The 22,117-nt window shown below is 41.5% G+C and overlaps 2 protein-coding genes across 4 annotated transcripts; both read right to left on the bottom strand.

Moving 5' to 3' along the window:
• Window positions 1-252: 252 nt before the first annotated feature.
• Window positions 253-8,741, bottom strand: samtor (S-adenosylmethionine sensor upstream of mTORC1). Of its 2 annotated transcripts, none has more exons than XM_069695331.1 (5): window positions 8,492-8,741; window positions 5,235-5,376; window positions 4,988-5,116; window positions 3,067-3,181; window positions 253-2,757 (listed from the first exon to the last, which is right to left on the bottom strand). In XM_069695331.1, exons 1-5 carry the CDS (start codon window positions 8,649-8,651, stop codon window positions 2,125-2,127), a joined length of 1,179 nt encoding a protein of 392 aa, XP_069551432.1. In that variant the 5' UTR covers window positions 8,652-8,741; the 3' UTR covers window positions 253-2,124. The 2 variants fall into 2 exon arrangements, with proteins under 2 accessions (XP_069551432.1, XP_069551433.1); XM_069695332.1 differs by lacking the exon at window positions 8,492-8,741 and adding an exon at window positions 5,525-5,958.
• Window positions 8,742-12,779: 4,038 nt separating this feature from the next.
• Window positions 12,780-19,693, bottom strand: ppp1r3ab (protein phosphatase 1, regulatory subunit 3Ab). Of its 2 annotated transcripts, XM_069695330.1 has the most exons (6): window positions 19,683-19,693; window positions 17,615-18,456; window positions 16,906-16,973; window positions 16,726-16,823; window positions 15,256-16,179; window positions 12,780-14,652 (listed from the first exon to the last, which is right to left on the bottom strand). In XM_069695330.1, exons 2-6 carry the CDS (start codon window positions 18,403-18,405, stop codon window positions 13,054-13,056), a joined length of 3,480 nt encoding a protein of 1,159 aa, XP_069551431.1. In that variant the 5' UTR covers window positions 18,406-18,456; window positions 19,683-19,693; the 3' UTR covers window positions 12,780-13,053. The 2 variants fall into 2 exon arrangements, with proteins under 2 accessions (XP_069551431.1, XP_069551430.1); XM_069695329.1 differs by lacking the exon at window positions 19,683-19,693 and having other exon boundaries at window positions 15,256-16,227.
• Between the last annotated feature and the right edge of the window lie 2,424 nt (window positions 19,694-22,117).

The following is a 22,117-nucleotide window of genomic DNA, read 5'->3' as shown; positions in this document are numbered from 1 at the left end:
ATGAAGGAAAATCTAGAACATCCTGGTGAGTTCAGAATATATTGTAGCGCAGTCTTTTAAAGCAGGAAAAGACAACACTGGTGCAATATTACCAAATTATGGTATTCTACATGTAGGATGATATCTAGTCTCATCATGATATAATAAAATATAGATTTCCTCCTGAAAAACACAACATCATGAGTTGTACACAGTTTTATTTTGAATATTTAAAGGTAAAGGTGAAAAAAAAAACACACACGCACAAACATCTTACACTTACATTCATTTATAAAAGAGAAATACAACCATTCTATAAGCACACGTTGTTCTGCATTGTTGAAAATGTTGATAATGGAGATGAACCATTTCATGCAAATGGACCAAAAGAAACACTGGAAGACAAATCACAAAACACGCTTCTCCGAAGTCTGAATATGTGTGGAACTGTGAAATGTTAATTTTTTTTGTTGTTTTTTTTCTTTCTGTTGAAACAGGAACTATCAGCAAAGGAACTGACTGTAGAAATGATATGGAAATGTCAACAACACGCTGCATTACACCAACACTGGAAATGTTTCTTGTTCCGTTAATATGACAAAGGAGAGCTATGATTATCTCCAGGTGCATGCAAAGTCTGTTTGCAACATAATCATGAACAAAGAAGGCACCTTATACTTATTGGTATTATCTTATTGTCCCATCATATCGGTTGTAAAACTGTCATCACGGGAAAAGAATTACATTTTGTGACACCCTTTGGGATCAATGATAAAGTGCCACCGACAAACAAACAAACAAACAAACACATCGACGTAAATTCTTTCATTCACACTGAAAAACCCAACCACACCCGCACATTTAGCCCGTTCAGGAACACACACGCTCATTTCACCTGGTAGTGTCTTTAGCTAAAAACCTGCAGTATACAGTTTCTTCAGATCTGGCTTCGCTTGCTGTTGCTAAAAATCGACATCCTTTCACTCGTTTCAGAGGTTCCCTATGACAAAACTGTGAATTAGTGCAAATCTTCTTCTGTCGAGGTGAATTTTTGGACTGTGAGGAGCTCAGATCTGGATCGTTTTGGAGGCAGAGTATTTTTACTTTATTTTCACATCAAAGTTAAAAAGTTGTGTCGAAGGGTAGCGGTGCTGTAAAGTACAACCTTTGCAGTGTTTCTCTGCTGGAGAATTAATAGGAATAATATCTGTAAGGACATTGAAAGGAGGAAAAAAAAAAAAAAAAGAAGAAGTGCAATACCTATTTTGCACTCGTACCTTGTTATACAATAAGTAAACAGTTAAATTTTCACATTAGTAAACCTAGTAATACTCCTACTGTAATGGTTCTGAAAATGTTTAAAATGCTACAAATACCACTTTCTTGTAAAAGATACACCACTCATTCAGCAGATGCCATGTTAAAATGGCATTGCATCACTTTTCACTGGACAACACCAATGTTTGACTGAGAATATATATTTCAAAACGATGAATTTCTTTTTTCTTTTTTTGTTTTTTTTCTCTTGGAAAACTAAATGCACATCTTGAATTTTCAGACTGTGACAGAAAGCAAGCGTACCAGTCCACTCATTCAACCTCAGTCTCTCCAGTGCAATCAAACTCCTGTCAGACCGCTTGGGGTTTGCTGGATTTGGCTTTTGTACGAAGCAGCCTGCGACACTAGCTTATTCAAACGGAGACTGAGTACAGGATGTAGACAAGCTGACTTCTGTTGCGGAGAGCTGATTGGAAGATGGGGTGGAAATCAAGGAGCGGGAAGTTTAGATATGTTAAGGGCATTCAATTTCCAGCTCTTAAAAAACCTAGCTATTTATCAAAATATATCCATCTGTGTGTGTGTGTGTGTGTGTGTGTGTGTGTGTGTGTGTGTGTGTGTGTGTGTGTGTGTGTGTCTGTTTATGTGTGTGTGTGTATATATATATATATATACGTGTGTGTGCCGTCAGAGGAGCGTGGATATGAGAAAATAATCTGTAAACTTCTGTCTTTCACACTGTGCAAACTGCATTGTTTGGAGAGGAAGGGGAGGAGAATGCAGCAGGTTTAATTTGGCAGCGCAGCAGTTGAAGGGGAGGTGACGGGTAGGTAGAGAACAAGGGCGGGCTGGGGGTGCTGGTTTAGCCTAACTCTGAAGCAGGATGGGATCCTCTATCTCGTAAAAGCCAGGCACTGAGCTGCTCTGGCTCTCCCCAGAATCCGAATCGTAGGGCGTGTCCGGTAGCTCTGTGAAGCCCCAAGCCAGCTGGTCGTCCTCGAACTCGGAGCGCTCCTGCGACGGCATGTCGGCGCAGTCTTCCTCCTCGTTGGAGTTGAAGTCCTGAGGGATGTAGAGCATCTCGGGGTAGTTGCGCGACACCAGGTCGCTGGTGGTGGCGAGAGACACTTTACGGAAGGCAATGAGATGCATGTGGGAGTACTTGATGTACTTGTAGCGCTTGAAGCCCAGCGACTCCACCGCCACGCGCCAGCTGCGCATCATGAGCGCGTGGCGGTTCTGGTGGGAGGAGTCGGGTGTGATGATGAGCAGCAGGCCGTGCAGCTCCAGCAGCTCGTGGGCCTTCTTGCAGCAGATCCAGCGCTGGTACGGTGAGGGGAAGTAGGAGAGGAGCAGGGAGAAGACCACCACGTGGAAGAGCTGAGCCGGCAGAGCGTCAATGGGGTTGTGGAGCTGGCGGAGGAAGGCCTCTACGGCGTCGCCGGCCAGCTGGAGAGGCTGCTGGAGCTGCAGGTTGAGGAAGTCACACTTGTACACACTCTGAAATGAGAAATTTGACAGAAATCATGATTCAAATGTGAACTTCTATTCCAATCACCAAAGTCACACCACTTAGTTTCATCACTTGCAGCTGCAGGATGCGCAACGTTTTTTGTTCTGCTTTCTGCTGAACTTGCCTCTCGGACTGTAAACCACATCACTGACACCTCTGGCTGACTCAGTTCTGCTGTTGTTGTTGTTTTTTTTGCATGTAATGCAAACACTTTGCACCCGGGTAGGAAAACCTCACGCAAGAATTTAAAATGCGTCATCGACAAAAAGGTGAACAGGAAGAAGAAGCACTCGTACCTCGACTGCAGGCACTATGTCAATCCCAACTGTCAGGAACTCGTCAAACTTCAAGAAAGGGTTGAAGCAGCTTCCCACATCAAGAAGGCGCATTTTCCCCAGCTGAGAGATCGAACTGTAGCACAGATGTGGAAGAAGTGTCAGCGTCTGCAGCTCGCATGTAAATACCAGCAGTGTACCATGTAAATATACTAATGAGTGCAGGTAGCTGATACACAGGTCCATAGGAAACGTTTCATAAAGGTAATGGGTGTTAAAAATAAAGCAATCAAGAGATAGATAGATAGATAGATAGATAGATAGATAGATAGATAGATAGATAGATAGATAGATAGATAGATAGATAGATAGATAGATAGATAGACAGACAGACAGACAGACAGACAGACAGACATCATTGACCTGCTTCACCACTTCTGAGGTGATATTTCAGCATCAAAAGTTAATGACATGCAGCGTGTAAGTGGTTTTCAAAACGGTCATGAATCCTGATGGATAAAGACTGTTAACACAACATTTATCCCTTAGTTTGCATTACATTTACTCAATATTGTCACGTGATTTGGTTGAGTTGGAAACGCTCTTCAGGTCAAACTTTAAATGTTAATCCTTTAATAATCAATTTAAATGAGTACATTTAAGTATGCATGTTCATATTGTGTGTAGTATGATGTACACTGCAGGCTGTAGGGGACCTCCGTGTAGAGCATGAACACCCATCTGCAAATGAATATTCAGGTCTGTCCAGTACGTTTAAGAATGAAGTAAATCAACTTTCAATCTTTAAACGGTTTTGCCTGGCTGGAATGTTGAATCCAGAGTGAGTGGATGTTTCATTGTTTTAAGGCTTGTGCAGTGTTGACCGCTTCAATCAAACAAATACAGTAAATTCTGAGCCGGAAGGATGCAGTCAGTTCAAGTATCCATAATGTATCGTAAACTACTGACCTGCGGTTTAAGGAAATTGAAAAAATAAAGAGGTCACAGTAGAACTCGGTGTTGACAGATCCTAGAGAACATACTGGTGGTGGCCAACACCGCAAATGTCAAACAAAACCCACCCGGTTGCGCCCCTGACCTGATGCACCCTCTTCAGTCTTGGACAGTAATGTTTTACCCCTCTAAAAACACGAATGTCACTGAAGAGCACCTCACCAGGCTCATTCCTTTATTGCCATGGGCCCTCTGAAACATTTCAAGGGTATCCGTTTCCAAATTCCTGAGTTTAACACAAAATCTGATGTGGCTCAAGTCCATGGTGACATCGCAGCAGCATACGTACCAAATATTTACTCACAAAAGCTACTGGTTCCGCCTGCTCCATACATTACTCGGCTTTGTGCCTTTGAACTAGGCGTTACCATAAAACAGGTGGCCTAACAGAAAGAAGAGCATACCACGAAGATCGGTATGTCCTCAATATGTGACACGATCAGTATGTAGTATGAAACTGGGACAAAGATTACAGGCTGTTGATGGAAAGGGAAAGATGTGTCTCTTCATCTTGTTTGCATTGTGGCTCCGGAAAATCTCAGGTCCCGAAAAGTTTCCTTTGTTTTCCGTCTTATTTGCAAGCGATTCTTTTTGTTGTACTTTCCCCATCTAATTGACGACTCCCCCGCGTCCTTATCTTGTGACCTACAACCAACTCTGTATTACCATACAAAAGCAGGTACAAAGGGAATGGGGTTGACGGTCTACTGTTTGTCCCACTGTATAAAAGCTGCCCTACGGAGGAGGGAAGGACCCCTTTTCTTTGCTGGACACCTCTCTTTGAGGGTGCATGTACGTGTTCCTTCTTGCAAGAATAAATGTCCGATGTGGTTTTTTTTGTGTGTGATTTTGAACCGAGCCTCTTGAGTAATTTTTCCAACAGTTGTACCGAACATGTACAACAGAAGGCGATGTTACTGCAGCTCACCTGGGGATGGTGCTGTACGGTTGGGCACTGACAGCTGCTGCAGTCAGACCCACGGCGAGCGTGGCGCTTTTCTCATCTTTTTCTAACATTCTTTTCATTCCACCGTCCAAGAAAAACTCTTGACAGACACTGGAGACACAAGCGGAATCGAAATAACAGAAGTGTCACAGACGCTCCTCCTGCAGGTATACATTGGTCAGAGTTCACAGAGTTCAGAAATCAAAAGGCATTTTGAAGTCAGCGGTACCTGCGGCACCATTCGATGCGGCCCTCTCCTTCGCAGTTTTTGGTCCAGTGGTTGTCGGCAAGGTTCTTCATGGCGAGGGCGTACTCGCTCAGCGTCTGCTCATCCTCACAGTGCTCACGCCAGATCTTGTCAAAGTCGCCCACTGAGGGAAAAAAAATAACAATAATAATAATTTTAAAAAAAATGTAAAAATCACAAACCGAACAACTTAAAATCAATTCAGACTTTCAATGGCAGCTCGAGATGCCCATCTCATCGTGCCCAGCAAGTAACAAACATTCACAACCTACTTGCCAGCTTTGGTCATCCACTTTAGCACCAAAACATGATTGTACTTCTTAGAAAAAGCTCAGGCCACTGCTGGTACTCCGCTGGCTGCTTCAACATCGCCTACAAGCTCACTCGTCTCTGCCAGCAGCACAGAAGCAGAACTCTAATAATCAATCTGAAATGGCCATTTCACAGTAATAAAAAAAAAGTCCACAAAAACTTGCTGTCACTACATCTTCCCAGCTGCTCAGGAGCAGACAGCCTGTAGCAAAAGCAAACATGCTGATAAGGGAGAAATCCCATGACCAGGAGGGGGAAAAAAAAACAAAAAAAACTCTACATCTGATTTGCAGAAATGAAAGGACAACAAGAGGAGTGGTGGTAAACAGCAGCGCTCTGAAAGCATGACCACCGAGATTCAATGCCAAGCCTACTAGATCATGCTTTACTTATTAACCAATCATGAGGTCTGCTCCGAGGACGACTTCTTTGTGCTATTCTCGTCTCCAAAACAACCAGCTAGTCTCTCCTCCGCCGAATACTTTCTGATTTGATCTGCTGTATTCAAAACATGAGCTCATTTGAAAGCACTGTATCGCAGTTATGTGGTGTTTTATGGTGGGAAAGTAGGGCAGAGCACACAAATAACAGTAAAACCTGACCTCTCTGTGCATGTCAAACCAAACAACTGATACCAGAGAACGTGGCCACATTTCACTCCAACACAAGATTAAATGCTTGAAAACTTAGTGCTCAGTGTTTTCTTTCTGCCGTTTGCTTTAAGATTTGAGCAGCGAAATGGTCCAACGCACTTTTTTTTTGACGGCGAGGCAGTCGAATGAAGCGAGCCATCCGGGCATTCAGGCAGGAGACAACCTCATTCGTGGCATTTGTGGCTTTTATTCTTGCAACCAGCCGTGCTCTGCTCGTTACACGATGACTTTCATTTTGTCGAGATAAAGATTTTCCACCTGCTGTTTTTGTGTTCACCTCCCACATGGTCTCCAGTACGACTGTGCATTTCTTCAGAAAGAGGAATCGAAAGACCAACAACAACAACAACAGCAGCAAACAGCAAGCAGCACAAAGCCTAATGAAGGTTGGCACTGCAGCAAGGTTTTAAATCCATTTCAAACCACAGTCTTTAACTGCTAGCTCGTCCTGTACCTGGAACAAACTCCTCCGTCTTAGCGCTCTGACTCATACATGTCACACATCAGTGCTGATGTGTTGTAAGAGGGGTTTTTCCAAACTTCCCATTTTTAATCAACAAGACAGCGGTTTCTGTTTTCAGGACAGACAGCTGCTGATGAACACACACCGAAGGAAGAGAACCCTCATACCGTCTCTGCAGCTGCAAAACTACATTAAATCGTTCTGTTTCAGTCACTCAAACATGAAGACACGACGAGAGGAGGAAGCTGCATTCAGCGTCGCATTTTTGCATCTGGAAGGGTCGAACGTAGTCCTGCTCAAATCACTGTAGGCTCGTTCAAATCAAAAGGCGAGGTCATGGACAACGACATCCCAGGTGAACTTAAATAACAACGCAGTCTCAGAGATACACTATTATCTGCTACTATTAAGTAGTCACTATATTCAGATTTGTTTGTTTTTTTACTTCCCCCAAATTCACAAAGCAGAAGAAAATCCCACCTAAAAGTTTGGACCTTAATTCAGTTCATCAGCAATTAATGGGGACCATTTCTCCGACAACTCGCACCTGCCTCTTACAGGTGGATCCTCTGATGAAATACAAATAAATAATCAGTGAAAAGATCATTATTTTAGACCAGCATCATAATCCTACATTAAGCCATCATTTTTATTTTCACTTCATTAAAATGTTTCCCTTCTAACACACTCACACAAACAGCGCTGTCGTTCCCACTACGTACATACTGTGCAGTGATGAAGTTTTCAGTTTATCTTTTAACTTATGCAATAAGAAGGTTAATAAGAGCAAAATAAAAGCATAACTAGTTAGAATGGTCTCCTGCTTTCTCTGATTCGATGCGCATCAGGATAATTGTACACTTTTCTTTGCTTTTTTTTTTTTTTTTTACCTCTTGGAAAGTTGATGATGACACTTCCAACTTTATGGACTAATTAGGCTACTGGTTTTGTTTTTTTTAAAGACACTCCCATAATTTTGTAAAAGGACACATTTTTTTAGACAGTGACAGCAAAAGTGTATATATATATTTTTGTTGTTGTTGTTGTTGGTTTTGTTTTGTAATTTCCCACACTGTCCTCCTCCACAGTTTGACTTCAAATCATCTCCCGAGTTTAGATCTGCTCACACAAGTTGTGTCCTCGTGTCTTCAAACAAACTGTGTTTGTTGTCTGCAGAGTAAAGTCTGCAGCGGTGGATCTGAGGCTCTTTATCAATGTCAGATATCAACTTACTTTTGACTTGTCCGGCTGTGAATGACGGCGACGCGCAGAAATAATAATAATAAAAAAAAAATTTAAAAAGCTAATTTGGTTGTAAAAGTTGTGACAAATGTTTGTTCAGTCCACAGACTTATCTTTTATTAGCAGCAGAGAGGCAATAGAAAGTCATTCATTGTCAGCAGGTTGATTCTTTTAGTGTCTCTCATTAGTAACCTATTATACTCCCGAGTTGACTGGGTTTGGAAGACAAATACATATTTACTCTCCAGAAGACAAACAGCAGTAATATTTGCTGTGTGTGTGTAATGTTGAGGAGTTTTAAAAAGGCCCGACGTGCTGAACTCAACCCCTCTCTCTGTCTGTCTGTCTGTCTGTCTGCAGCCCGGCGCAGCTAACCTGCCTCCAAAACACACGTCACGCTGGCGACCACGGTAAAACCGTGTTTACCGGGCTGATTACCGGAAACTTGAGGATTTCAGGTTCCTTTTAGTATTTGTGAGCTAAAGTCTAAATAATCAGTCACGGAGAGACACACGGAGAGAGACAGAGAGACAGAGAGAGAGACACAGGGGCCCGCCGAGGCTGCTTACCCTCTCTGTATTTCCTGCGCAGTTTTCTGTGGACGTTTTTCACGACCCCTGACAGCTTCTCCTGCTCCTTGTTGCACGGGGCTTCGCTCGGAATCGGCACGTAGAAAACCTCCAGCTGGTTTTCCGTCTCCCCCGTCTCGACATTGTCCCAGGGGTCCATAGCACCGCACCGCACCGCACCGCACCGCGCCCGCCGATGCTGCCTTCGCCGGTCGCTTCCCCTTTTTCCAAGCTGGAACCCGACCGGCGAAACCGGCGCACCGGCCAACAACACGCAATCCGATTGGTTGAATTTAGCAGACGTGCCTCGGAACTGACAGCGCATCGTCCAATCACAGGCCCGGAAGAGAGCCCGGGGCAGACTGCGTGCTGTGCAGCGTTCAAAGTGCATTTGTAAATCCCAGAATTAAGTAATCGAAAAATGCAAAGATTTATACATTTTTAGGATTTTTATTTCGTCTCTTGCTTCTTATTTCTTTACACTTACATAGTTCTGGAGGAATTATAAAACAATAAATAATATGTGTTAATGACTGATGGAAAAAAAAAGATTTGTCTCTTCCTCTTGTTTGCATTGTCTCTCCGGAAAGTCTCTTGTCAAGCAGCCTCCGAAAAGTTTCTTTTGTTTTCTGTCTTATTTGAAAGTGATTCTTTTTGTTGTACTTTCCCCATCTAATTGACGACTCCCCTGTGTCCTTATCTTGTAACCTACAACCAACTCTGTATTACCATACGAAAGCAGATACAAAGGGAATGGGGGTGACTGTCAACTGTTTGTCACACTGTATACAAGCTGCCCTACGGAGGAGTGACTGGGTGGACTGCGGAGGAGAGGACTGCTGGACACCTCTCTTTGAGGGTGCATGTAGTTGCTCCTTCTTGCAAGAATAAATGTGTTTTTGATTTTGAACCAAGCCTCTGAGTAATTTTTTCCAACAATGACCTAGAATTATCATTCATTCATTTAAATAACTAGTGTTCAAGTCTACTGCGAATGAAGCTAATTTAAGCATTTTAAGGCCTTGATATGCATAATTTAGCATTATGGCACCATAAACCACATCATTTTCCATGAGATCATCTACTTGTAAAATAGATCAGTTCAAAACACGCTCATAAAAGTGCTCAGGACAACCTGCAGTAATTTGGCATAGATACAGACTTTTGGCAAACTGCCTCAGCAAGTGAGATAATCTGATTAGGTCCAGAAATGGGATGTAGTCTGCCCAAAAGATTTGAGAGAGTGCGACTTGACGTGATGTTTTGTTCTGTTCAGGGGGGGCAGTGTGAGGAGACGGACCTTGGAAAGCTTAAATAGATAATGTTGCGTTTAGTATGACTTCAGTGCAGATTATTAAAGAGCATTAGACATCTTGAACCTTTTCAGAGCTGCTTCTTTAAATAGACTAAGAATTTGAAAGCCTGTATGAGTAAGATCAGTCAGAGTGTCTTTCTTTGGAAAAATGCAATAGAAAAGCCTGCTGTAGAGTGCTTCAGTCTGGTATGGTGACCTGTATGTTACTGACAAAAACAATATACTGGTGTCAAAACAGCAGGAAAATTGTGGGCTGCCAGAAAGATGACTAAATACTCCATATAACACTGTTGTTTACAGAAAAGCACAGCCTGGTTTGAAGTACACGTTCAATCATCTCAGAAGTTGAGGGAATACCTCCTGGAGGACGCTGTACAAAACCTAAAAAAAGATGTTCACTACACCCTTTCTACCAAGTAATATATATGAGCAAAGAGCTGTAAAGCAGCTCATACTGAACGATTTTATTTGCAAAAATCAACGTCTACATCACTGCTGTGATGTTGTTATAGTTTGTGATGTGTGTAGTGTTTATTATGTTTCTGGTCAGACAAAAATAACTTTTCTTTTCTACACACTTGAACAGAAAAATCAGTGATGGATGTGGTATGCTCACATTTGTTCAGCACAAACATACATACACAACCAGGTCCAAAGTCAAACATCTTACATTCAGTATGAACAATATTTTTTTATAAGGATAATTTTGTTCATGATTGAAATGTTATATTTCATTCTTGTGCATCACATTCGACTTCTATGTGTACATTGTATAATACCCACTGGTTTCAGGGCTATTTACTGTGTGGACTCAACATTTTTCAAAGACCAATCTCCACTATACTCGTCCTTTTCATCTTTTTAGTTGTTTTTTAGTTAGTTGACAAAGTATTTATTTCACTCATATTTAAAAAAGTATAAGACTGACATGATTCATTTTTCATAGGATTTAGTTGTAACAGTAAAAAAAAAAAAAAGAAATTCATTTGCAATTTTTACACTGCTTTTGTCCTGAGTCAGTTGAATTCAGCGTGAAGTAAGGACATCTGTAGTTTTATTTAAAGCTTTGTTATCCATTAATTCTTTGAAACCCCTTGACAGTAACTATTTTCTTTCCCACCTCCCAAGATAGCACATAATGGCCACCGCACTGTTTACTTAGCTGCACAGACGCTGGTTGGATGCGCTGCAAAACTGTCTAGAGGGATGTGCTTCCATAAAACCATACTAATTGTAGCAGATATTATGAAGTGTCATCATGTGACGTTTTACATAAAGGCTTAGCTAGTAAACAGGAAAAGAAATAAGATGCATTCACTAAATTATAATGTTTGTCATTGCATCCCATTTCAGTTTGTATGATATTATTGTATCAATTTGACATTTCTCTTGCTTATTAAGAAACTATGTTGTGTACAGATTATTGTGTGGCTCAGATCATAAATCATACATTTTTCACATTTATATTTAAATAGATAAACATTTTAAGAAATATCTCTAATACTTACATTTGTAAATGCGGAACCAGGGTTTCTTAGAAATATTTCCTGACTTCAAACATTGATATATGGTCACGGTACATTTGATTTATCTCTGTACTCGAGTAATAAAACACAGAAAGAGGTCAGAAAGGCATCTGTTAGCGTGGATATGAAAACACTTGGCTGGCAGCAGTTTGTTGTCCAACAGGTCCAGGGTTCAACCAACACATGTGGCAATAATACGTGGCCAACATAAGCGCCACCAGCACAGCTAATAAAAATGTATTATTATTTCTCTCATAAGTTCTATCACTTTATCAGGTCACATATTTATGAAAGAAACTTTGGACATGAATTGAATGCAATAATTGGAGTGTGAACAATAAGAGGTGAATGGAAAGGGAAATCATTTGTATAGCACAGTCAGATACACCCTTCTGTATGTGATTCTGTTCTTCCTTTCTAAAGAGAGTGGAAATCCTCCCAGCGGACGGCCCTCGTGACTACATTACTGCAGCTGTGTTCACCTCGCAGCTAAAAGTCAAAGTTGAAAACTGGGAGTAGGAGCTACATGCTGGAGCTACGAGTGACTTGATTTCAGTCTGCGTTCCCTGAGACAAAAATACTCAACTGGACAGGCATTGAAAGATGTGAAACGTTTGTATATGAGCACTTACGTTTGTCATCTTTTTGGAACAATGAAACATGCCTGTATTCTTTACCAGAAAGAGAAAAAAAGGACAGAGCCAGAAGAGGAATAATCCTTAAAAACGTGTACAAACAGTTGAATGTGTTGGTGGGTTTGATACCAAACATATTTTAAAACTGATAACTGGTGAAAATGAGGTATTTTGATTTGATCAGAATGCAGCTCGAGATAAAAGAAAAAAAAAATGTTTCAACACACCAGAAACGCAAATAAAAATCCAACCAGTCAGGTCATAATCTGGTTTGAGTTTCAGGGTATGACCGTAGATCACAGACATAACATACCACTGACGGCATTCGTCTAAAGCGCAGATTACAGTATAATGCTACTGACCTGAAGCGTCTGAGTGGGAACAATCATATTCCAAATGACCTCTGTTCATGTGTCCATGATTCAATCCAGTTCATCATAGGAAAATATCTGAAAACAACATCAATCTCTCTGGTTCTTCCTGAATTTTTTTTTAATCAATTTTTAGCCACGCTACACTGTCAAAACTCAAAATGATTAAATGCACTCAACAAAAGTATAAATGAAACAATTACTGAAACAATCCCTTTTTAAAATATAGTTTAAAAAAGTTACAATTAACTTGTCTTTTCTACTCATGAAATTTGTATATGCACTTATTTTTCTGAAACACATATGTGTATCATCATAAGATTCTTTATAATATCCCTGTTTTTTGCTCCAAGCTGAACTATTAGTAAACAGGAGGATATAGACAGATCCAATGAATTATTTTTCAGTTGTCAAATTGATTCATTTTATTGTTATGAAAACGAAATGAATCATACACAAAGCCAACACACAGCACACCGATGAGTCTCACTTCCACCTCACAAAGGATGAAGTCTCTGCAGAGCTGATCAGTGTGAGCTTCACTGAGGAGACGCTCAGTTTTATATACAGGAAAGCATAAAGGAAATTGTTTCATAGACTCTTGACAACAGAGTTAACATCCTCCCACGGGGTATATACAGCATTTATTCTGATGTGTCCCACTTAAAATTGATGCCCATTATTATTTACGATTGTATGAGTTTTACAATGTGATTCAGCCTATTCTCTTGTTGTTTTTCACTGGTTGCCTCTCTCCTTGACAGCAGAGCCAAACCACAGATATCAGGTAGAGGCCAAAACAGGCCAGAAAATCATAGTGGTATGCCACAGCTGCAAATACCACTAACGAGGTGGTGCAGAATAATGTTTTTGAGATATTTTTGCAGGAAAAAGTATCTTTCCACCACAAAACATTTTGCTTGATGCTTTTCTGTCCACTTGACGCTGACACAGCTACGGCAGCAGCTGTCCTTTCGTCCTCACGATTCTCCTGAAGGCGGCTGAGGTGTTGTTCTTCATCCAGAGATTCACTGATGGATGGCATGGGTGTGGACGGCAGTTTGTTTCTGCTTACAGAGAGCCTTCTGCTCCCAGAACAACTTGTATCTTTGTTCCTGTCCCTGCGGGCCTGTGCTGCGGTGCCAACGGCCCTCAGACAGTGCATGTACAGTTCAACCTCGTTGTCTGAGTCCGACTCTTCTGAAGTGCTGTTGTGGCTCGTTTGGTCGTTTTCAGGTTCATCTGTTATTAAAATGTCTCCCTCTGCAGCGGAGGATTCATTCTCAGCTTTTGATCGCTCATGTGTGACACTCTTGTTGCTCTGGAAACCCTCCAGGTTGTAAAGACAGATTTCAGTGTGGTTGCGTGCTTTTTGCCCTCCTCCTGTATTTTCCTTCTCAATTACTTTCACACTGACATCCTCCTGCCCGTTGTTCACCAGAGCAGATAAACCATCTTCAGCCTTGTTGTGTGTAATGTCTGACCTCTCTTCTGAACACCCCTCTTCATCTTCTCTGTCCTCTATTGTCATGCATGAATCTGCATCTACAATCTCTGCCTCTCCTGCCTCATTGAGGATTTCTTTCTTGTAATCTGGATTCTTCTCCTCTCCGTTTTCCTCCTTCAGTTTTACCTGATCCTCCTCTTCTTCACCTGCTTCACCTTCATCATTCAAGTCTATTTCCATTTTCTCTTCTTCCTCTTTCTCCTCTTCTTGGACATTTTTCCGTTTAATATTGACCTCTTGCTTCTCTGTAAAGTGTTTTTCTTTCTGTTTCTCCTCTGGTCCCTCGGTTTTCTCTGCTTCAGCGTCTTCTTCCTCCCCAGCTGTCTCGTCTGTCTTTGTGACTTGAACATATTCTACTTCAGTCTCAACATCTCCACTATCGTTCCCAGTTTCTTCCTCTCTTATCGACTCCTCATCCTCTAACACCCCAGTGTTGTCGGCCTTCACCTCTTTCACTTCTGTACCTGTGACCTCCTCCACAAACTCCTCTACTTTTTTCTCAGTTGTATCTTTCTCAACTGCCTTAGTGTCCTCTGCCTTTAAATGTATGGCCTCACTATCTTCTTTACTTGTATATATGTTATTTTCCTCTTCCTCAACCATCATTTCCCAGTTTTTCATTTCAGTAATGTCTGCTGAACAGAAATCCTCATCCTGTTTTGATATGGCAGATTCCATTTCACGAGTGTCTTCATCTTTGAGCTCCACAAACATGTCTTCATGTTCATGATACTTAGTCATCATTACTTCTGTCATGGAGTCAGATACCTCACCAATTACCTTAATTTCACCAGAATGTTTTGGTTCCTCTTTATGTGAGCTGTATATCACTTTATTTCCTTCCTCCATGTTATTAGCTTCTTCCTGAGGTGTCTCAGGTGTTGGGAAATTCGTATCCTCCGGTTCACAACCAGACACGAGGTTGTTCTCAATTTCTTTTGTATCTGCATTATCGATGTGGATAGAATTTAACACTTGTAGTAGAGGGTCTTCCTTCAAAGACGTGTTGGGTTTTGATATAGTCATAGCTCTTCCATCATCAGGGTCTTTGTCTAACTCTAAGCACTTCCATTTGTTTTCTCCACTACTGCTGGTCAGGTGGTCTGTCTCCTCAATAACATGCTCCAACACACTCGGAGACGGTTGGAGGGACATAAAGGATGATTGTGGACTGATTCTGACTTCCTCTGTTTCACTTTGTGTCACTGTTTCATCAAAGTCAGTCCTGATTTGTGTACATGTATGCTGTGGTGGTTGGCACTGTGGTGTTTCTGCTGTGTTTTGGCCTTCGAGGTCATGGATTACATTGTCTTCCTGTGATTCTCCCTGAAGATGTAAACTCTCAGTGGGCATTTGTGGATTCAACAAATCTGTGTTTAATAAAACGTTTTCAGTCTCTGAATGTGCTACTGTGTCTGCTAAAAGAGGGTTTGAATCTGTAGATCTATGTTTACATATCTGGTCTGAGTATTCAGTCTCTGCTGGCTCCTGCAGTGTATCTGCACAGTCCAGGACATCATTCACCGTCACACTTAAACTTGTCTCTTCTTCTTCAGTAGGACAGTTCAGTGTGACATCTAAGCTTTCATGGTTTGATTCCTGATTGTTGATCACATTTACTTGACTTTTGTGACCTGTTGGAACAATGCAGCTAAACTGTCTTCTGTCAGTGTGAGGATTTAAGCCCCCAATAGCCAGTGGAGCCCATGCAGGATTTCCTCTGTCACCTACGCTCTGACTTTCACTTCCTGCTCTCCCAAACACCTGATGATACAGCGGAGCCACCACAGTGCCAAAACTGAAATTGTTAGTCGGGCTAACTTGACTTTCACAGCTCACTGCTGCTGTGTTGTTTGTCTGACTGCTTTCCTCAGCTTTGGTGACAAACATGTTGACGTGTTCATCTGCAGATGAAGCTTCATCATTTGAATGCAATGTGTTGTCTGGGACATCTGTGGCACGCTCACCTCCTGTTAATGTGGCTGAATCAGCCAAAGTGGTGTTCTCAGATTTCTCTGTCTCACTGATAGTTGTGTAGTCGTGTGCTGATGACGTATCATGTTGAACGTTAAGCAGTGCTTCGCTGAATGTTTCTGGAGAATCAGAAACCAACTGAGAACCTTCTGATTTGCGATTGTCTTCAGAAAACGATTGCACATCTGTGTGTTTTTCCTCTGGGGTTTCTTGTTGAGCTGCCTCTTTTATTCCTGGAGGTTGTTCATCTCTTTGCGTATCATTCGCTGCTCCATCTCTTTGAGTAAAGTAGTTCTTCACTCGGGCCATCCGTGCAGCCTTTCTGCGGCTTTTTCGGACGCTCTTCTGTCTGCTTTCCATCTGTCCATCAAGAGAGATTAAAGTCAGCTTGCCCACACAACAGTTATCCTGTTTTTAAAAAAAAAAAAAAAAATGTCACAGAGTAACATGCTCAGATTAAATGTCTTGGACTGCAGTTTTGATTGAGAGGATGAACAAGAAATGCGAGCATATGTAACAAAATATGAGACACCGAGGAAGTGTTCACAGCGAGCACCGACTGTCCTTTAGGTGTGCAGTACATTTTGTTACATTGGTGGTACTCAAGCTCCAGTCATGACATTCCCTCAGAATGTGCAGCCGGGGTCATATAAAGTGTTGTGTTCCTCTTGTACCTTGCAGACACATCATGGTGTCTTTAAGCTCCATTTCGTAGCTAATAATACATCAAACCTGCCAAGTTTAAGAATAAGAGCTACTTTAAGTCATCAAAAACATTTACAAGCGTCTGTTAAGAAGGATTTAGGATATAAAATATTTAGATTTAGAGCCAAGTAACAATCGCAAATAAATTTGACCTTGCACAGTACAGTATCTGTGTTTTAAAAAAAAATTTTTTTTACTCACTAGTAATTTCTGGCTTTGTTCCCCTGATGTTCCTGACTGGCCTTCAGAGATTTTCTTGGCTTCCATAGTGTCCACTCCCGGTCCATGGTTGGACACAGCTGATGAAAAGAGACATATTTTACATGCGTTTTATTTTTAGGACAATTTCTTGATTTCACAATCAGCAAAAAAAATACTCACCTGTTGAAATATTTTCCTGTGAGGAAGCTTCTGTTGCTGAAATGTTTTCCACAGTGGAGAAGTTCTGACTGTGAATTAATCAAATTGGGATCAGTCAAACTTCATTTGTATGTCCGTCTCGTATAGTTTTATACGACTATCAACAATCAACAAACCACATAAGGTGACGATGTTGAGAGACATTAATCATTTTCATTTAAAAATATAAAAAATATCACTGATGGTATTTTTAAGTGCTGGATGTGATTGTGTACGTTGGATGTAAAAATGAAATCTTTGGCTATTCTGTTATTCACAAATAACCTGGATTGGCTGCACATCAGTAATTGATATAATGGCTCTTTCCACCATTTAAGTGAAATTATTTGCTTTAAACTTGGATAAAATATATTCCTCACTTTGACCCCACCCACATAAACTTGAATGGATGGAAAGGTTATCCTTTGCAGAATGCAGGATTAATGTATTTTGAAGCCTCTTTACAATATCAAGGCTGTCAACACAATCGTTTTGATCAGACTGTTCTCTTCAGTTAATGAATAACTAATATTCTTTAAATCAAAAGGCTGAAACTGGCCTGTCCACTCTTCAACCATAATAGAATATTTTACGAACCATTCTCATAAATGAATGCATTTAATTGTGTCATAAAACAAAAGAAGTGTTGATCATTTTAAATCCCTATCAGTGAACCACTTTATATCCTCACCTGACGGTCTTGAGGCAGCTTTTCTTGTTCACATTTTCCGTCTGTGGTTTCTCTCTCCCTTCTTTCATTTTATGGTGACAGAAGAGCACATAGTTTCTGTTGTTATTGTTGGCCCAGAATGTCCCCACCGGAGTCTCATACCGCAGACAAAAGTCAACTCTGGCTCCCTGCTCGCCGAATGGAGGCACTAAGGTAAGCTTAAACGAGAAGCAGTCCATCAGACCATCGCTGGAACCAGGAATGTACTCTGCCAGGAGGTCAAAGTGGGTGGACCAGGAGTCCAAAGTGGTTCGGATGTAAACCGCCTTATTGAAGGAGATGTTGAGAACACGGATCAGTCCTTTTAGTGTCGTGGTCCCCGGGAGTAACTCGATTGTTTCCAACTCTAGTTTCTGCTCCTGGACTCTGGCAGAGAGCTCCTCGGTTGAAAGTGGAAGAAGGAAAGTATGAGGTGAGAGGAAGTATTCCTCTGTATTTTTGCCTCCGCCCTCAGAAGAGTCATATCCTGGCAGCTTGGGAACATCACATGTGTCAAACTCCTTCACTTGCACCAAACTGAGGCCTTTGGCGTCTGCAAAGGACACTCTCCTGGAGCCACAGAGAGGAGGCTCAGGATCTGAGTCCTCATCGCTGGTAGAGCTTCGTCTCCGTGGTAGGGGAGAAGATTTGGGCCTGATGCCGCTGACCACCTCGAACTCATCATCGTCCACGTCCACGTCCACGGAGCTGACGCCAGGCACTCCTAAGAGGTTACAGGCCCCAGAGGTTCTTGGCTGTCCCACAAACTCCATGAAGCTCTCCGTGAGAGAGTCAGCGGGTAATGAACTGCGCTGCTTCTGCTTCTGCCAAGTGACATTCAACATGCTCTGACTTAACAGATGGAGTCGAGTTACAGATGACATTGTTGCAAGGGCCAACACTATAAATAGGCCAGAAGGGACTTAAACTATGTACAGTAGTTTAAGCTCAGGAGGAGAATATATCAACCACTTGCCTCTTTGACGCAGAGTCCTCTTGTTATATAATCCAAACTATAGGTGGCTGATTATCTTATTTTCTTACTGCAAAACTCAAGCATGTTTTATAGGCATCTCTCTTGTGTAACTGTACTCATTGCTCCCAAGAGTGTTATTTGGCTATTTGTACAAAAAGCATGAGGTTTACCACAGCATCTATTTGCGTTTCGTTGCTTCTTTTCCACAAAGGGTCATATGAGGTCTGACAAAGAACAAATGACCTTTGCATACTATTTAAGCCTCCAAAATAATATCCTTTGACCAACTGGTGACTCTCAAATGATGCAATAAATGTCTGATAGTGAGAAACAACCATTGCACACAAAGTTATTATTTTATCTGCTTATCTCATACTAGGATTTATCTGCAGATACTAGAATCATACAGTTTACGGTTTACATTGTGTACTGCAGGTATTTCCTGTATTTATCTCACAGCTGTGACAAAGTGGCATATCCAGCTCCATGTGGTTAGTCCTTAATCTGAGTGAATAAATAAAAAACATACTTTAACAGTGAGTAACAACGCTGTATCTTAACCAATGAATGTGAGCACTACCCTCGTTTGGATGGGAATAATATAAAAGCATGTAAAAAGCTGCCAGAGAAGATAGTTTTGTTGAGACTGTCTGAGGATGTGGGATCGAATCCACACAGGACATTTTCTGTACTAGGACTTGGAAGTCAGAGTGACAATAAACAATGAATGGAGAGGAAAGAAGACCCGGACAACATCTAATGGACACTTCATACATTCCAGAAGAAAAAGCAGGATGTGATATCACACCTGCATGTAAGACAGAGGAAAGCAGCCTTGTTGCAGGAGAAACAAATTCAATAATGGTAAATGCTGTCAAAACCTACGATGGCATCATCACCAATCAAGCCCGTCCTCCAGATTACACGATGAGCTCCTCCTCTCAGGACACACAGACCTTCTCAAAGCCCTCGCCTTCTTACATTGCCCTGATTGCCAAAGTCATCCTGTCCTCGCCCTCCCAGAAACTCAACCTGGGGTCCATCTACAAAGCCATGGAGGAGCAGTTCCCCTACCTCAGGAGCCGGGGTCCTGGCTGGAGGAACAGCGTCCGGCACAACTTGTCTGTGAACGACTGCTTTGTGAAGGTGAGCCGCTGCGAGGACGGTCGGGGTCATTACTGGGGCGTCCACCAAGATCACCTGAGGGACTTCCAGCATGGGAACTTCAGGCAGTACAGGAGCAGCAGAGGGAGGGGGGAGAGGGAGCGCTATGACAGTGTGGCGGGGTGTCTCGCTTGGATGCAGACCAGTTGCTTCAGAGGACAGTTCTGTGAGAGTCGATCTGAGTCCTGGCCATGGGTGGAGTCACAATGCCCTCTGCAGGAACCAAGGAGGAATCAGATGAGCCCTGTGGTCTGGACCCAACCATGCTATCAGCCTTGGAGCCTCAGCGTGGGTTTGGTACAATCCCCCGCCTGGATGAGACCTTTCTATTTCCCACAGAGGCTCCCACCCTTATATGGAAAGGCTCCAGCTGGGAAAGGGCTCGACAGTCAACCCCTGACCTCCAGACTGCACTGTTGGGAGATGAATGATCCAGTACTGAATGGCATGCCAGAGTCATGTGACAGCAGGTTCACGACACCACCAGTGCAACGCCGCAGGTTTCCTTGCTACTGGTGCATGTCTCCAGTCATCCAAGAGTTCATAAAACAGAGCAAATAAAACGATTAAAAGTCAAATTCGAATTAACCTTTGAACTGTCCTGAAGAATTATAATGAAACAGAACAAGGTGGAGGCTACAGGACTTAAAAAGAGTTTTCCTATTGTTTGATATACACAACAAATGTATATAACTTATTTCCTCCAATACAAACTGGAGGGCAGATAAATACTAATCCAGTAGGTGGCAGAAAGTTACCTTGGTAACAATGTCTACAATTCAGTCACTAATTGCTCCCAGGTTTATCTTTTAAGACATTTGTATAACCGTGTAGATATATTTGGTAATTTCAGTCAGCTGTTACTTACATAATATACATTTACAGGATGTGAATACTTTCATATTTAACATGCATTAGTCTGGATTATTGTTGTGCATATTCATTACTATACCGCATTCATTATTTTTTCTTGTTTCATGTGTGTGAGCAAAACTATAAATGCATGTACTATTTAGGGTTCTTGTTCCCTTGATATTCCTCTCATCTCACCAGGAGATAAAGACCTCCTGATGGAATGCCAGCCTGGCCCTCTGTCCTCTCCCGCTTCTTTTATCATGTACTTACACACTAGAAGAAACCAGGACATGTGTGTGACAGAAAAAAAGAATGATGACAACAAAACAAACATTATGAAACAGAAAAAAAAAACAACCACAGCAACAAAAATCTCCTTAAACAAGACATGATTATGCAGAAATGTCTTGTACAAAGTTAATTGTGTCTGAGTTATTTAAGGTGTTGTTTGTCACTGTGGCTGGATGTCTACACTCTAGGGTGCATTGCATTTATCAGCAGCCTAAATTAAAACACTTTTATTTGTTTTTAATAGATGCACTGATATGCTATTCAAATACAAGTGCAGGTAGAACTGTAAATAGCTCTTTGATAACAGTTTGACAGTTGTGTAGTTACACAGCTCTTTCTGTTGTTCAAAACTCTCAGATACTGCATATCTAAATAAAGTCACAGACAACTATACTTGTCTTCTCTCCAAGAAAGAGACCCTTTGTTTTTTCATTTAAAACAATAAATCCTGCTTGTTTGGAGGCATTTTGTCTTTATTTATATATTTTGTTATTGGATTATGTATGTCTATGAATACCAACAAAGAAAAGTAATACCTGCATACAATAATTACTACTGCAAAACAGGCAGCTGGAAAGCACTAAATCCTCTTCTCTATGCAGCATTATCATGTTTTTACATTATTGCAATGCAAACAAAATGTTAACTGATATTAACTATGCTGCAACAACAAAAACACAAAGAAAACATCCCTACAAATAGTGATTAGGTCTGAAATAAAAATGATCTGTGGCTGCAGCTCATTTGATAACTTTTTTTTTCTGCTCTCCGCAATGGACTGCTATTCTCACTGTCATATTCACTGACTGGCACTGAGACTCCGCCCCCTCAGGTAGACACACAACTCCATCAGTTCTCCCATCCTCAGTCCAAACTGCTTGCCTTGGAGACACCAACTCTGCCTGACTGCTCTGAATTCAACTGTTCACCCTGACGGTACGTAGGTTTAGATTATTCTGACAGAAATAGAGGAGTCAGGGAGTTTTCTGTTATGATGCAGAGCTAAGATTTTACCTTTTGAATTGTTTTAGGGGTTAATACCTGAAGATAAAGTCCTATTTTAGTTTGTGAGTAGGATCTTTTTCACCACTTAGATTCTATTTTTACAAAGTGACAAGGCAAGTTAACACGTGTAATTAAAAAGATTGGCATTGAAAAATTCCGTGCAAGCTATTTTGGACCTTCATACCTGTGTATGT

This window comes from Brachyistius frenatus, unplaced genomic scaffold (assembly GCF_029030835.1).
Source record: "Brachyistius frenatus isolate BFR_SWC_R1_liver_20210118 unplaced genomic scaffold, ASM2903083v1 Contig_19, whole genome shotgun sequence".
NCBI lineage: Eukaryota > Metazoa > Chordata > Actinopteri > Embiotocidae > Brachyistius > Brachyistius frenatus.
This window is presented reverse-complemented; position numbering and strand designations above follow the sequence as displayed.